The sequence below is a fragment of the Procambarus clarkii genome, unplaced genomic scaffold, assembly GCF_040958095.1.
Source record: "Procambarus clarkii isolate CNS0578487 unplaced genomic scaffold, FALCON_Pclarkii_2.0 HiC_scaffold_127, whole genome shotgun sequence".
In the NCBI taxonomy this organism is placed as follows: Eukaryota; Metazoa; Arthropoda; class Malacostraca; order Decapoda; family Cambaridae; genus Procambarus; species Procambarus clarkii.
This window is the reverse complement of record NW_027189160.1, coordinates 774,659-787,427: the sequence shown is the minus strand read 5'-3', so window position 1 is coordinate 787,427 and position 12,769 is coordinate 774,659. Positions and strand designations below refer to the sequence as shown.

Genomic DNA, 12,769 nt, shown 5'->3' with positions numbered 1-12,769 from the left:
CACCTAGTCTCACCTAGAATATCTTGTGTGTAAGTACTCAACTAGTACTCACCTAGTATACCTTGTCAGACCTTGCCTATACCCTATACAGACCTAGTGTGTGTGTACGATCATATGTGGCATTCTTCCAAGAAAAGGAGTTAGAAATGAAACGGTATAATCAGATCCTTTTATACAACACATTGAGAAAGAATAAAGGTTAAGTGTGGTATCAGTAAGATTTACACACTAGTCCACACTTGCGTGGTGTACAATGTAAGTGGAGGCAGAGTTGGAGGGAGGGAAATGTAGTTGGTGGACCTGTGGTCAGGGTGGCTCCAGAGGTAGGGTGTCAAATTTCAGTGTTTATGGCAGGGTAAGGGAATGGTCGTCGTTGGTCTTGTGATTCAATATTTTCTTGTTGTCGCTAAGTTACACTTTTTCAGGTCTATATAGTACAATGGCCAGTCCTCATGTACCTAGTAATTATGTACCTTAAATTATGTACGTAAATTATGTAATTATGTTCATGTACCTAGTAGCTAGTAGTTATAGTGTCAGTTGGGGGTTAATGGGCCAGGCCGAGTGTGCCTGTGCCCCACAAATATCACCCTTATTGCTGACTAGTTGGTATAACGGCTTTTCCCAAACCTCTCTCTCGCCAGAATTATACTGACATGTGAATATCTTTGGCAGTTGATGAATCCTAAATATAAATAATAAATAAATAAATGTTTATTTAGGTAAGGTACATCCATACAAGAAATTTTTACAAAGATTGGTGGACTTATAGATAGATTCATACATTGCATAACTGCATGGCATAACTGGCAATCCCCTCATAGTGTTCAAGTGAGAACTGGATAAGCACCTCCAAAGGATACCCAAGTATGCCAAGTATGCTGCCCTGAGGAACACCAATGTTGATGGGTAGGGTGGGAGAAATTGAATTATTCACAGAAACATACTGGAGCCTGTCAGTGAGGTACGTAGGATTTGAGGTATTGCAGGGAATACAAGACACTGATCACTGGTCTCCCATTTGGTCCTCATTGCTTTATCTTACTATTATTGAATGTCAATAACCGTATTATGCAATTTCAATTTCTTCTATTGCTTTCTTTATTATGCACCCCATACCCATCCCGTGGGCCGTGGTGTAAAGGATTACAGAGGCACATAATCGGTTCAGGACCGGAACCCTCTAGTTCGTTTAGCTAAGCAAATAACAATGTTTGACGCTAGTTACAAAATTATTAATGTTGTATACACATGTACACACACACTCATACATACATACATATATATATATATATATATATATATATATATATATATATATATATATATATATATATATATATATATATATATATATATATATATATATATATAATTATACCAGTATAATCTAATAATATATACTGGTCTAATAAAATAATTATACCAGTTAATACTCTCACTCGTTGTGTTAGGATATGTTAGCTTGATAAAACTGACTGTTCATTGTTGAGAAATGTGTTAACAAACAATATATCTGACTTATCAAGACTGTAGCTTGCTTAGCAAGGAACTTTTTTTAAATTTGGGTTCAGTTTAACTACCGCTCAAGGGATGAGTAATTGGGGCATAATAAAGGAACTAAGCTGATAAAATGAAAGATGGGGGATCAGCCATTACACGTGTTAATGACTCTTGTATAGTTGTGTAGTTAAGGACATCAGGGTAAAGGGGTAATGGGCATTGTGGTTGATTGTTCTACCTGGGAATCCTCCACTGTTTTATATCTTATGTATGTATGTATGTACTAACCTAGTTGTGGTTGCAAGGGTTGAACTTTGGCTCTTTGGTCCCGCCACTTGAATACATACACTTGAATACATACACTTTCCATACACTTGAAACTGTGTATGGAATCAGCCTCCACCACCTGTGTCCCCTTGTGCGTGTACCACATGTGTTAAATAAATGTATGTATGTATGTATGTATGTACGTATGTATGTATGTATGTATGTATGTATGTATGTATGTATGTATGTATGTATGTATGTATGTATGTATGTAAGGAGAGAGAGAGAGAGAGAGAGAGAGAGAGAGAGAGAGAGAGAGAGAGAGAGAGAGAGAGAGAGAGAGAGAGAGAGAGAGAGAGAGAGAGAGAGAGAGAGAGAGAGAGAGAGAGAGAGAGAAAGAGATGAAGATCGAGACAGAGAAATAGATATAGACAGAGTCAGGGAGAGAATGTTAGACACAGAGACGTATAGATAAGGATATGCAAAGTCAGTGAGAGAATGACAGAGATAGAGCGAGGAAAGAGACAGAGAGATAGGCTGACACAGAGAATGTCAGAAACGAGGAGAGGCAGAGACAGAGGGACAGGGACAGACGGACAGGGCCAGAGGAGGGACGGGGGAACAGAGGGGGAGCAGTGGGACAGGGAGGGAGACAGGGACAGAGAGGGGGACATGGACAGAGACAGAGACAGAGGGACAGGGTCAGAGAGGGGGACCGGGGGACAGAGGGAGGAGAGGGGGGCAGGAGACCAAGAGAGAGGGGACAGAGGAGAGACAGGGACAAGGGGACAGAGATGGATAGGGGGACTGGAGGAAAGGGAGGGGGACAGATGATGGACAGCGGACAGAAAGAGTGGGCAGGGGGACAGAGAGGTACAGGGGACAGAGAGATGTACAGGGGGACATAGAGGAACAGGGGGACAGAGAGTGACAGGGGGACAGAGAGAGGAACAGGAGGACAGAGAAGAACAGGGGGACAGAGAGAGACAGGGGGGACAGAGACAGGGACAATGGGATAGAGAGGGACAGGGGGACAGAGAGATGGAAAGGGGGGACAGGGGGACAGAGAGGGGGAAAGGGATCTGGGACAGAGGACAGAAAATGTGGGCAAGGGGACAAAGTGAGGGACAGGGGACAAAGATGGACAGGGGGACAAAGATGGACAAGGGGGACAGGAGGAAAGGGGGGAGATGTATGAGGGGAAATGTTTGCGGAAGATGGAGAAGGGGTATTTAGAACGGTAAGTTAGAGAGGGGGCAACTAAGGCCCATCATTGAAAAACAAATGAGCATCATTGCAATAGCAGGAGCCACGCACATCTTTAGCCTGCGTTGTTGAGACATTGTCAATTAAGCGGTGTCCAATAGCAGTATCTTCGGTATTTAAGCGTTACCTTAAAAAATACTGGAAATATTGAAAGCTATTAATCCAGATATTAATCCCCTTGTGCAACGCACACAAGAGGCAACAGCTTCTAGCTCTACAAGCCGCAATATAAAATAGAGAATAGGCGATTGTTTTCACTCACAGTGTAATAAACCCACTGGACCCACCCACCCGCTGAAGCCGTAAATGCCAAGACATTACTTCCGTTTAAAATTAAGCCGGAATAATCCTCAGGTATGTGGAGGATGTGGGAGGCCTTTGATCAACCACCGACTTCCTGCCCCGTCGACGGGGCCATCAGCCCTCAGTGTGCCCTCAGCCAAAATAATGTGAAACATGTATGTGGGTGTATTAAATATTTTAATTTATTATTTCCAAGATTTAGCTGTTAGCTCTTGGACCCCGCCTTTCTAAGCGTCGGTTGTCTAATGTACCGACTCTCGGCCTCTTTTCCTCCATCATATCTAAACAACATATATTTTTATCTAACACACTCACACATCCCCAAGATGCAGCCTTTAGCAGCTTCCTGACTTTCAGGTTCCTATTTACTGCAAGGTGAATAGAGGCATTAGTGTGTGTATGTTTGTGTCTGTGTGTGTGTGTGTATACGTGTGTGTGTGTGTGTGTATACTCACCTAGTTGTGGTTGCGGGGGGTTGAGCTCTGGCTCTTTGGTCCCACCTCTCAACTGGCAATCAACTGATGTACAGATTCCTGAGCCTACTGGGCTCTATCATATCTGCATTTGAAACTGTGTATGGAGTCAGCCTCCACCACATCACTGCCTAATGCATTCCATCTATTAACTACTCTGACACTGAAAAAGTTCTTTCTAACATCCTAGTGGTTCATTTGGGTACTAAGTTTCCACCTGTGTCCCCTTGTTCGCCTACCACCCGTGTTAAACAGTTTATCTTTATGTACCCTATCAATTGCATTTCTCGCAGCCTGTCCTCGTAACTCATGCCTCTTAGTCCTGGGACTAGCCTATTTGCATACCACTAAACTTTTTCAAGCTTCGTCTTGATGCTTTTTTTTTTTTTTTTTTTTTTTTGAGATATATACAAGAGTTGTTATATTCTTGTACAGCCTAGTACTAAGTATATGGTGTTTGGCTAGATAAGAGTAAAACTGCTTGTAGATTAGTTTTTCAAAAAATGTTGACAAGTTAGGCAGGATTGATATAGGTCTGTAATTGTTAACATCTGTGAGATCACCACATTTGTGTACAGGGGTAACTCGCTTTTTTTAGGATAACTGGAAAGGTTTGGAGTTCAAGTGACCTGTTGAAGAGCATGAGAATTCTTTGGAGACAATTCCTAACCTATACTTCTTCTCAAGGTCATGTTTTTTATTAATGGGTTTAAGTATTCCCTTTGTAAGCAAGGGATTGTTAAGCCTTTTGGTTATGCTTACAAAAAAGTCACAGGACAGACATTATCAGCAGCAGTTATAAAATTGTCAATAGCAGTTTCATTGTGCAGCCTAAAACTTAACTCCCTTGACTCTAGAGGTATATATATTAGGTTTAGGTTAGGTTTTTTTAATTAAACCAGCCAGGATGAGTGAAGCCATGAAGGGCGTTTTTATTAATTAAAACACCCAAATGTTGGGTGCTTCAGGTGTTGTTCCTCTTGGATGATCTTGTACCTCTCTGTCTCACACCTGTAAGAATGAGTGATATGGTTAAGGGGGAAACAAAGTGCAGGCAAGGCAATGGAGGCCAGTAGTAATCTTAGGGCTAGGATAATTAGAAATTAGAGAAATTAAGTAAGAGAAATTAGCAAGAGAAATCAGGTAAAATTTATTATACTTAACTTTTGTATCATGAGTTTAGTAGTAAATCTTCATCTTCATCATCATCATCTTCACTGTCACAAAGCTCCAGGTAGGGCTCGGAAACATCAACATCCTCTTCCTGGTATCCAAATAAACGCTTTGCATCACTCAGCTTGTCAGAACACATCTTTTGCCCTTGCTTCAAAAGAGCCAAGATTCCACTCTTATTTTTGGTTGATAGGTGCTTCTCTTCAATAGTGTACTTGTTAGGATCCTGTAATATATAGACTATTTAATGGGGTTTAAGACATTTACAAATTTCCCTGAAAATACTAAAGAAATTAGAATAAATAAATAAAGTTTTCGGTAAAAGTTCAAATATATGTAAAACACACCAGTACAGTATATGAAAACCATGGAATTGTCTACCTGTCAAAGTTGTAAATAGCAAGACAAGTATAAAATTCTGCTGGATAAATGTTTATGAAGAACTGAATTGCAACACACATTTAGGCTGTTAGCTTACCTTGCTTAGATATGAAGGAAAAATTCCACATAACAACTCTTCAGTATGTTCGGTTAAAATCTCTCTCTTATTCTTGTAATATGCGAGATAATGCAGCATTTCTTGAACAGTGTGTTGTTGCTCTTCTCTGGATCTCTTCTGAAGCTCCACATCTTCTACTGCCTTCTTTTTTTGAGCAAGGGACACTAATAAAAGAGGAAATTTATATTTACTGCAAGTAAACTACAACTCAATTTAATGTAATTACAGTTTAGGTACTTGCATTATACATACTATACATAGTTTATTGTGCAGTATCAACCTGATAAAAACCTACGGATTATGATACTGCACCTATTTTACAAACAGTAGTGATGATATTTTACTTCAAAAATAAGTAAAGCTTATCCATTATGCATGCTAAATGTTAGTTATCTTGATAAGGCCGAATTGTAACCCCTGATAAAATGAGATGTAGTTACATACCATTTTGGCTATGATGAGGCAATAAATTGTGCCATGGCAGGATACCTTCTATTGCATCCTTTTCACTGAGAATTTCAGAGTTTTCACTATTGTAGATTTTTATGAAGCCTTGAAGCTTTTTCCTATCACACTCATTTCTGTGCCGGAGGGAAGAGCGCATTTTACTGGATGCTGCAAATAAAGTTTTTTGGCTGAAAGTTTTAAAGTTGTTAAAAAAATTTCCTCATCATTTACCTACATAGAAATTATAGACAAGAGCTAAATAGAAATTGCTTCAGAGTTAACAAAGAAATAGTAAGCCTACCTGCATCAGTGGCAATCAGATTTTTGCGATGCCTGATAGAGTCTGCAACTGCCTCGATAGAATATTTTATGTTCTTCGAGGTTGTTCCAGTGTTTAACTCTAACTCCTTACAAATCATTTGTAGGTCAGATCGCCATTCTTGAATCAATGACTTTTGAACATCAAGTTTGTCGATCTCATTTGAAACTGTTATTTCCGTCTCTCTGGCCTATTTGAAAATATAATAAATTTAATGAACAAATCACATTAACCATGATGAGTGGTTCGAACCTATGGGCTTGGCATTCCCAGATGCTTGCTGTAGTTGAATGCGCCACAACATGGTCAAAAGAATTGCAACCTAGGGTACTAATGAACCCACAATTCAATTTTTGTTAATTATGCACCCCCATACCCATTCCATGGGCGGTTGTGCATGCAGTTTCCCATGTACTTGGTCTGTGTCCTCCAGTAGTTTTACCTCTGATGGCCCTTTCAATACACATAGAATTCATATTATTGTGATATATCAATACATGGAGAAAGACATTGAAATGGGGGCATCAAAGGCAGAACTACTGAATGACAGAGACCGAGTTCATGGGGGAATTGTGTGAAACCTGGTTTGGCTTCAGTGGAAGCCTTGGGATCCTTGTGGGTGCAGTAGTACTCCAAGTTGCAATTCATCTGACCATGTCGTGGCGTAGTGAACTAGAGCATGCATCTGAGAGCACTCAGTGCATGGGGTTCAAACCCTCATCACAGTTCCCGTGATATATCACGATACTGTGATTTCTCTGTGAACACATTTGATATATCTCGGAATCATACATTTAGGTTAATTAAATACTATATACTTTATACAAATTAACCTTATTGATATATTGAAAAAGTTCAAGCAGTTAATTCAAGGAAATGGTCGCTAATTTATAATGGAAAATATATGTAGTACATGATCTGAACACATAACTAACCTATAAATGCATTATAATACCTTTCACATATAAATGCATTATAATAAGTTTCAAAATAAATACAAATAAATAAAATAAATATATATTATTTTTAGTACCTTTCTGAGTCGAGTAACTAATGCACGAGCCAGTCCATCAATTTTTCGATGGTTCCAAAAGACTGCACCCTCTGTGAGTTCTTCTGTTCTTTCTGAGAAAAATATTTATAGCAATGAACATCTTGAAGAGCATAGATTAATAACAGTTTCATAACATACCTTTACTCACCAAGACCAACTCAAGTTTGACCAATATGTTTTCATTCTTTTATTGATTATTTGAGGGAGTTGATACTTATTGAATACTGAATACAAATCGCATTATACTGATTACAGGGCAGGTAAAATAATAAAAAACTTGATCAGATGAACCATATAAACAAATACCAGCTTTCAGCATGTTTTTAGTTGTAGAGTTGTATCGTGAGAGGTATGCAAACACTTGCTCTGCCTCTTCCCCTAAAGTCATGCCACTTCCTTCTTGCCACCGCCCTCCATATAATACCTTTAACATAAAAGTATACAGTAAAAAAAAATTCAAATTATTGTACAAAAATTAAAAGCCTATGAAGAATTCTGATGCACTGCTAAATTTTACATAAAACAAAAATTTACATGGTGTTAGATAAATAAAATGATGATATGGATGCAATTGAAAGGCAAACTATAAAGACATACTCAGTTAAAAAATATGTCATATGACAATGTATATTTATATGTGCATACTTTATTTATAAGAACATTAATTTGAAGACAATATAATTCATTATAATATAGTGTGTGTAGAGAACAAAAGAATACTATACATTAAGTATCTGTAAAGCACATTTTATTACCTCCCAACTTTGTTGTAACGATACAGCTTCTTGTTGCCATCAATATGTACTGCTAAAGGGGTTTTATCACAAGCAGGACACTCATTGTCAGCTTCTCCTCTAATTTTTCTCAGCTCATATTGCTGGAATCGCCATTCGAAGAACACTCTCTTCGAAGTTATATAATTAATGGGTCCAATCTAGGAATAGAATTTTTTAGATGGTGACATTTAAAATGCATATTATGACATAAGATAAATAAACAAAAAAAACATTCCATTTTGTGTTTGAACAAAATTAAAAACTAATTATTAATAAATGAATATACATTACTACAAAATTTTGATAATTTTTGTATTGAAATATAAAACTGAAAATATTAAGAATAACGGTATCAAAACATACACGCCCACGAGAAGCACCAAAGGATTCCAGTGCAGTGACTAATGCCCGAAATGATGTTCCAGGACAATTTCTTTTTATATGGTGCCATGATTCAAGCAGACTGGTGCTGTAGAATGTGCTGCTCTTTCCTAATGATGAATAGAAACCAGACTTGTGCATGGTCTTGCCTAGTTGTTGATGCTCATATCCACAGTGGCATGTATAGATTGGAGTATAGAGGTCATACCTTCCTGTAGTTTAAAATACAGTGCATTGAGTGGTGTGGCGACTTGCTAAAATAGTGATGTAAAAATTAACATTTATAGCAACAAAAATTTCAAAATGTATTGTGATTCAGGAATATCCGGTAATGGAAATAAAAGGGTAAATTTTAAAGTTTATTTACCCATTATAGTGATGAAGATGCAGAGATTGCTGGAGCTTGAAATTTTAAACTTGCAATCTGTGCAGTTGGGGCAAGAATTTGGTGGTTGGGCTGGTACAACAGGTTCTGGTAACAAAGAAAAGGAAGACAGTTTGACAAAATGAGTTTTATGGAAAAGAATTTCAGACTGAATATTTCATTGTTTCTTGATTGTACAAAATATTGACATTATTCTCCAGATAATGACTGAGAAATTCACAGAAAAGAAACAATCAGACGATTAAATCAATCTATAAAACCAAGTGTCAGGTTTAAACTTTAAGACTTCTCCAAATGTTGTAATGACTGAAATGAAACATTTATTCATTTTATTTTGTTATACCAAGATAATCGTAGCTCTAGACTGGGATTGGGAAGTAGAAGTAATCTCGGAACAAAGTACGGATTTTATACAGGTATCGTATACTTACTCCAGTGAAAGATATTTCCTTCAGGGCACACAGTTTGTGTCGGGTCTAATGGCTCATAAAAGCCATTTTTCCAATATAATCTGTGGTGGAAAGGCATGAGAAAATGTTGCATTTGGTCACAAATGTGACACAAAAATGCAAAACAGTCTTCACATTTGATGCTTGCCTCACAATTTGTACATTGTACACAAACTTTACCTGATGAAAAAAGGGGTAATTATTTATACTAATTTTAAATACTGTATACCTAACATTTTAAACAATCTGAAGTCTAAATGTATTAATAGAGTGTCATTAATATGCATATGATGCTTATTATACAGTATAACCTTAATGAACACAGCAATATTTAATTTACCTTTATCTGGAACACCCAACTCAGACAATGTCCAATCGAACAGCATTGCCCTGCTTTCTCCCCAATTAATCTCTGCATTTTTTCTTCTTTTTTGCCAGTCAGAAACACTTGGCTGAGAATCTTTAATTTGTTCAAGTTCTGCAGCAAGTACTTTGAAATATGGGATTAAAAATTAGTAAGAAAAATTTGTAAGTGAAAGGAATGATTAGTATAATATGTTAAACAAAATTTCATAGGCATTAAGCACAATTTTGGTACATAATATTTATGACGTGTGTCCATTAAATAAACCCTCATTTAAATACCAACAAATGATGTTGGGACATACCAACATCAAATGATTCCAAAGTTTCTTCACCAGCTGCCAAATAACTTTGAGTGTACGTTCTGCCACTAGTAGAATAGCCCGCATTTTGAATGTGTGGTGGTGAAAGTATAGCAGGCAGAATGTCTGGGTGGCACATTTGAAGATTTAAGCATGGTACATAATTGCAAATTGTATACAAGTATTAATATTTTCAGACAAATCTCAAGATATTACTATAACTAACTTTATGCTACCAAGTTGTTCAGTGTTATAGTAATTTAATCTCCATAATTGTCTAGCATACACTTAAAAATAGGCAACAAATATTATTGGAAAGTACACAAATAACAGCTGTAGAAATATTGTTAAGAAAATAATAGAAGATTACCATCAGATTGGGGTGCAGCTGGTCTTTGTTTTGAATTAATGTGTGATACATCCTGTATGTTATCTTTTTTCTGTTTCTTGTTTGTCACCTTTATTGAGTTTGGTTCCTCCACGTTTAAGAGTCTCTTCAAGTACTCATTTCTTTGTATCATTGCAGCACGTGCTTTCTGGTACTCACGTTCAAGATGTTCTCTAGTCATCACTGCTATTCTCCGGTGAAATTCTGAAGAGAAAATAATACTGTTCGAAGGAAAAGTACAAGAACAAAACAAGAAAATTATGCTTATGCAAAATTATGCTACAATGTACCTATTAATAATCTTAAAATTTGCTACAAATTTCCTACTTATAATTATGTGTTAAATTATGGACTTTCCCATAATGATATGCATGTTAGTGGCATTACCTATACTGCCTACCTGGAGCCCCCTAGAGAGATAGTGACACAAGTTAAGGTAATCCCTTTAGTAAGGTGCTGGGTCAACATAAATAAGCTATAACTAATAAGGACACAAATCAATATGTTCATTTAACAGTGGTATTAACATTTATATAAATATAGCTAAGAATAAGTTTTTACAAGTGTAACAAAGTGAAAGAAATGTATGAAAATTTTGATGATATATTAAAATGCTCATTGATTGAACTTGTCTTCCTATATATAAAGTATAAAAATAGTAAACACAGTACCATTATTGTTGTCTGTAGTTATTTTTGGAACATCTGGTATGTACAGCATACTGTCAAAATCCGATGATCTATCTGAAAAATTGATTGGTAGCGTAAATATTTGAATTCATTGCATAGCCTTTTATACAAACAAAAAAGAAAAATTGTACAGAAAAGCTAACACAACATTATAACACCTTTCTGTGGTACTTTCTATGGTACAAAAGAAAACAAACCTTAATTATAAAGGAAAATAAACTGACAGAAGAACTATGAATACTGCTGAAAATACTTTCCACAAAATATCTGAACCAAGGGATAGTACCCCGAGATTTGAAATATGAAAATTTCACCCTTACAGTATTTAAAAAAAAAGCAGAAAGAGTTAAGCACAAAACTAATGTCCAATCAGCTAGGTATAACACATCTGCAAGCTCATGGCGAAAATCCTAAGGGAGGGAATCATTTACCATCTTTCAGTGAACAATCTTATTCAATCGACACACCATGGTCTTCTTAAAAACAGATGCTACCTTATAAACCTCCTCACTTTTGGGACATGGTAACATGGTACTCAGATAAAGGGTTTCCGGTGGATGTAGTATACATGGATTATGCTAAAGACTTTAATAAGGTACCACATGGAAGACTAGCAAGGAAATTACAGGTTCATGAAAAAAATTGTAAAGTGCACAAAACAATAGTTAAAACAAAGAGAGCAAAAGGTCATACTAAATGGGAATGAATATGAAGAAATGTGTTAAGTTGAGTACCTCAGGGGTCCATTTTTAAGTCTAAAATATTTTTCATATATTGAACATCTATGATATAGAAAAGAATATAATCTAATCAACCACATCCTCATATTTGCAAATGCCTGGCATTTCACGAGCACTTTGTCCGGGGTTTATATTCTAGCCGGGGAGGATTTACTGGGTTAGGCTAACCTAACCTAACTTAACCAAACCAAACCAAGTATCTCAAGTTACAAATATCTCTGGGAATTCATATTATCTGCTGTTGTAGAATTGACAAAATGGACAGTGTCAACAAAATTATTCCCACATACTCCGTCACTATGTGATGGAGTACACATAGAATAGGGACTGAATTGTCCCTGACAGGGACAATTCTGTAACAAATGTTCTAGCATAAAACTTTGTACAGTTTAGTAATTCCTTACCATTTGATGTACTAGGTAGATCCATGTTTGGTGAAGTTTTATAGCTGGAGCTGGAAGATCCTGTCGAGATGACTTCTTCAAAGAGAATAGCTTCAACACATTGTGTCTTGAGTCTTCCAGTACTTGGCCTACAGTTACCAGATCTGATTTACAGAAACTAGTGAACTATGGAGATAAGATTGTTAATAATATACTTTTTTTGAGATTCATATGACTTGCAGCTTAAAAACCAATCTTATTTTAAAATAGTACACTAAAGTACATAGCAAATTGCGAAATTCGTAGTTTTTTAACTACTTTAAAGCTAAATTCTCAAGCTTTGAAAATAAGCACAATTTGCTATTTTAAGCGGAATCTGGCAACTCTGATTTAGCATGTAAACATTGACTTGCATTCACAATGTAGTTATTTATTTTTCAACAATTTAAAACGAGTTATGAAAATACACACATTGGTACATTATTGCAAAGGCACTATACTATATATATATATATATATATAAATTGTTACAAGTCGAGCAACAAATATTTTACATTGAACAACAAATGAGATTGGAAAAGCAGTATTGCCAAAATAGACCCCAGACAC

At 36.5% G+C, this 12,769-nt stretch overlaps 2 protein-coding genes across 2 annotated transcripts; both read right to left on the bottom strand.

Annotated features, from left to right (window-relative positions):
- Nucleotides 1–4,719: 4,719 nt before the first annotated feature.
- Nucleotides 4,720–9,765, bottom strand: LOC138360891 (uncharacterized). Its single transcript, XM_069320401.1, has 11 exons — nucleotides 9,278–9,765; nucleotides 8,829–8,933; nucleotides 8,444–8,673; nucleotides 8,060–8,238; nucleotides 7,611–7,728; nucleotides 7,284–7,375; nucleotides 6,233–6,440; nucleotides 5,929–6,099; nucleotides 5,464–5,648; nucleotides 4,978–5,211; nucleotides 4,720–4,825 (listed from the first exon to the last, which is right to left on the bottom strand). The coding sequence occupies exons 5-10, from the start codon at nucleotides 7,690–7,692 to the stop codon at nucleotides 4,984–4,986; spliced, it is 966 nt and encodes a 321-aa protein (XP_069176502.1). The 5' UTR covers nucleotides 7,693–7,728; nucleotides 8,060–8,238; nucleotides 8,444–8,673; nucleotides 8,829–8,933; nucleotides 9,278–9,765; the 3' UTR covers nucleotides 4,720–4,825; nucleotides 4,978–4,983.
- Nucleotides 9,766–9,871: 106 nt separating this feature from the next.
- On the bottom strand, nucleotides 9,872–12,296 carry LOC138360881 (uncharacterized). Its single transcript, XM_069320392.1, has 3 exons — nucleotides 12,182–12,296; nucleotides 11,020–11,091; nucleotides 9,872–10,552 (listed from the first exon to the last, which is right to left on the bottom strand). Exons 1-3 carry the CDS (start codon nucleotides 12,204–12,206, stop codon nucleotides 10,308–10,310), a joined length of 342 nt encoding a protein of 113 aa, XP_069176493.1. The 5' UTR covers nucleotides 12,207–12,296; the 3' UTR covers nucleotides 9,872–10,307.
- Nucleotides 12,297–12,769: the final 473 nt, after the last annotated feature.

Excerpts from the sequence above, each read along its gene's own strand:
- LOC138360891 (XM_069320401.1), bottom strand. The coding sequence starts at position 7,692 with ATGACTTTAGGGGAAGAGGCAGAGCAAGTGTTTGCATACCTCTCACGA. Across the intron at positions 7,376-7,610 it reads TAAAAACATGCTGAAAGCTG|AAAGAACAGAAGAACTCACA; the intron begins GTATTTGTTTAT and ends TATTTTTCTCAG. Across the intron at positions 5,649-5,928 it reads GCCTCATCATAGCCAAAATG|TGTCCCTTGCTCAAAAAAAG; the intron begins GTATGTAACTAC and ends CTCTTTTATTAG.
- LOC138360881 (XM_069320392.1), bottom strand. The coding sequence starts at position 12,206 with ATGGATCTACCTAGTACATCAAATG. Across the intron at positions 11,092-12,181 it reads TCTACCTAGTACATCAAATG|ATAGATCATCGGATTTTGAC; the intron begins GTAAGGAATTAC and ends TCAATTTTTCAG. Across the intron at positions 10,553-11,019 it reads AACTACAGACAACAATAATG|AATTTCACCGGAGAATAGCA; the intron begins GTACTGTGTTTA and ends TTTTCTCTTCAG.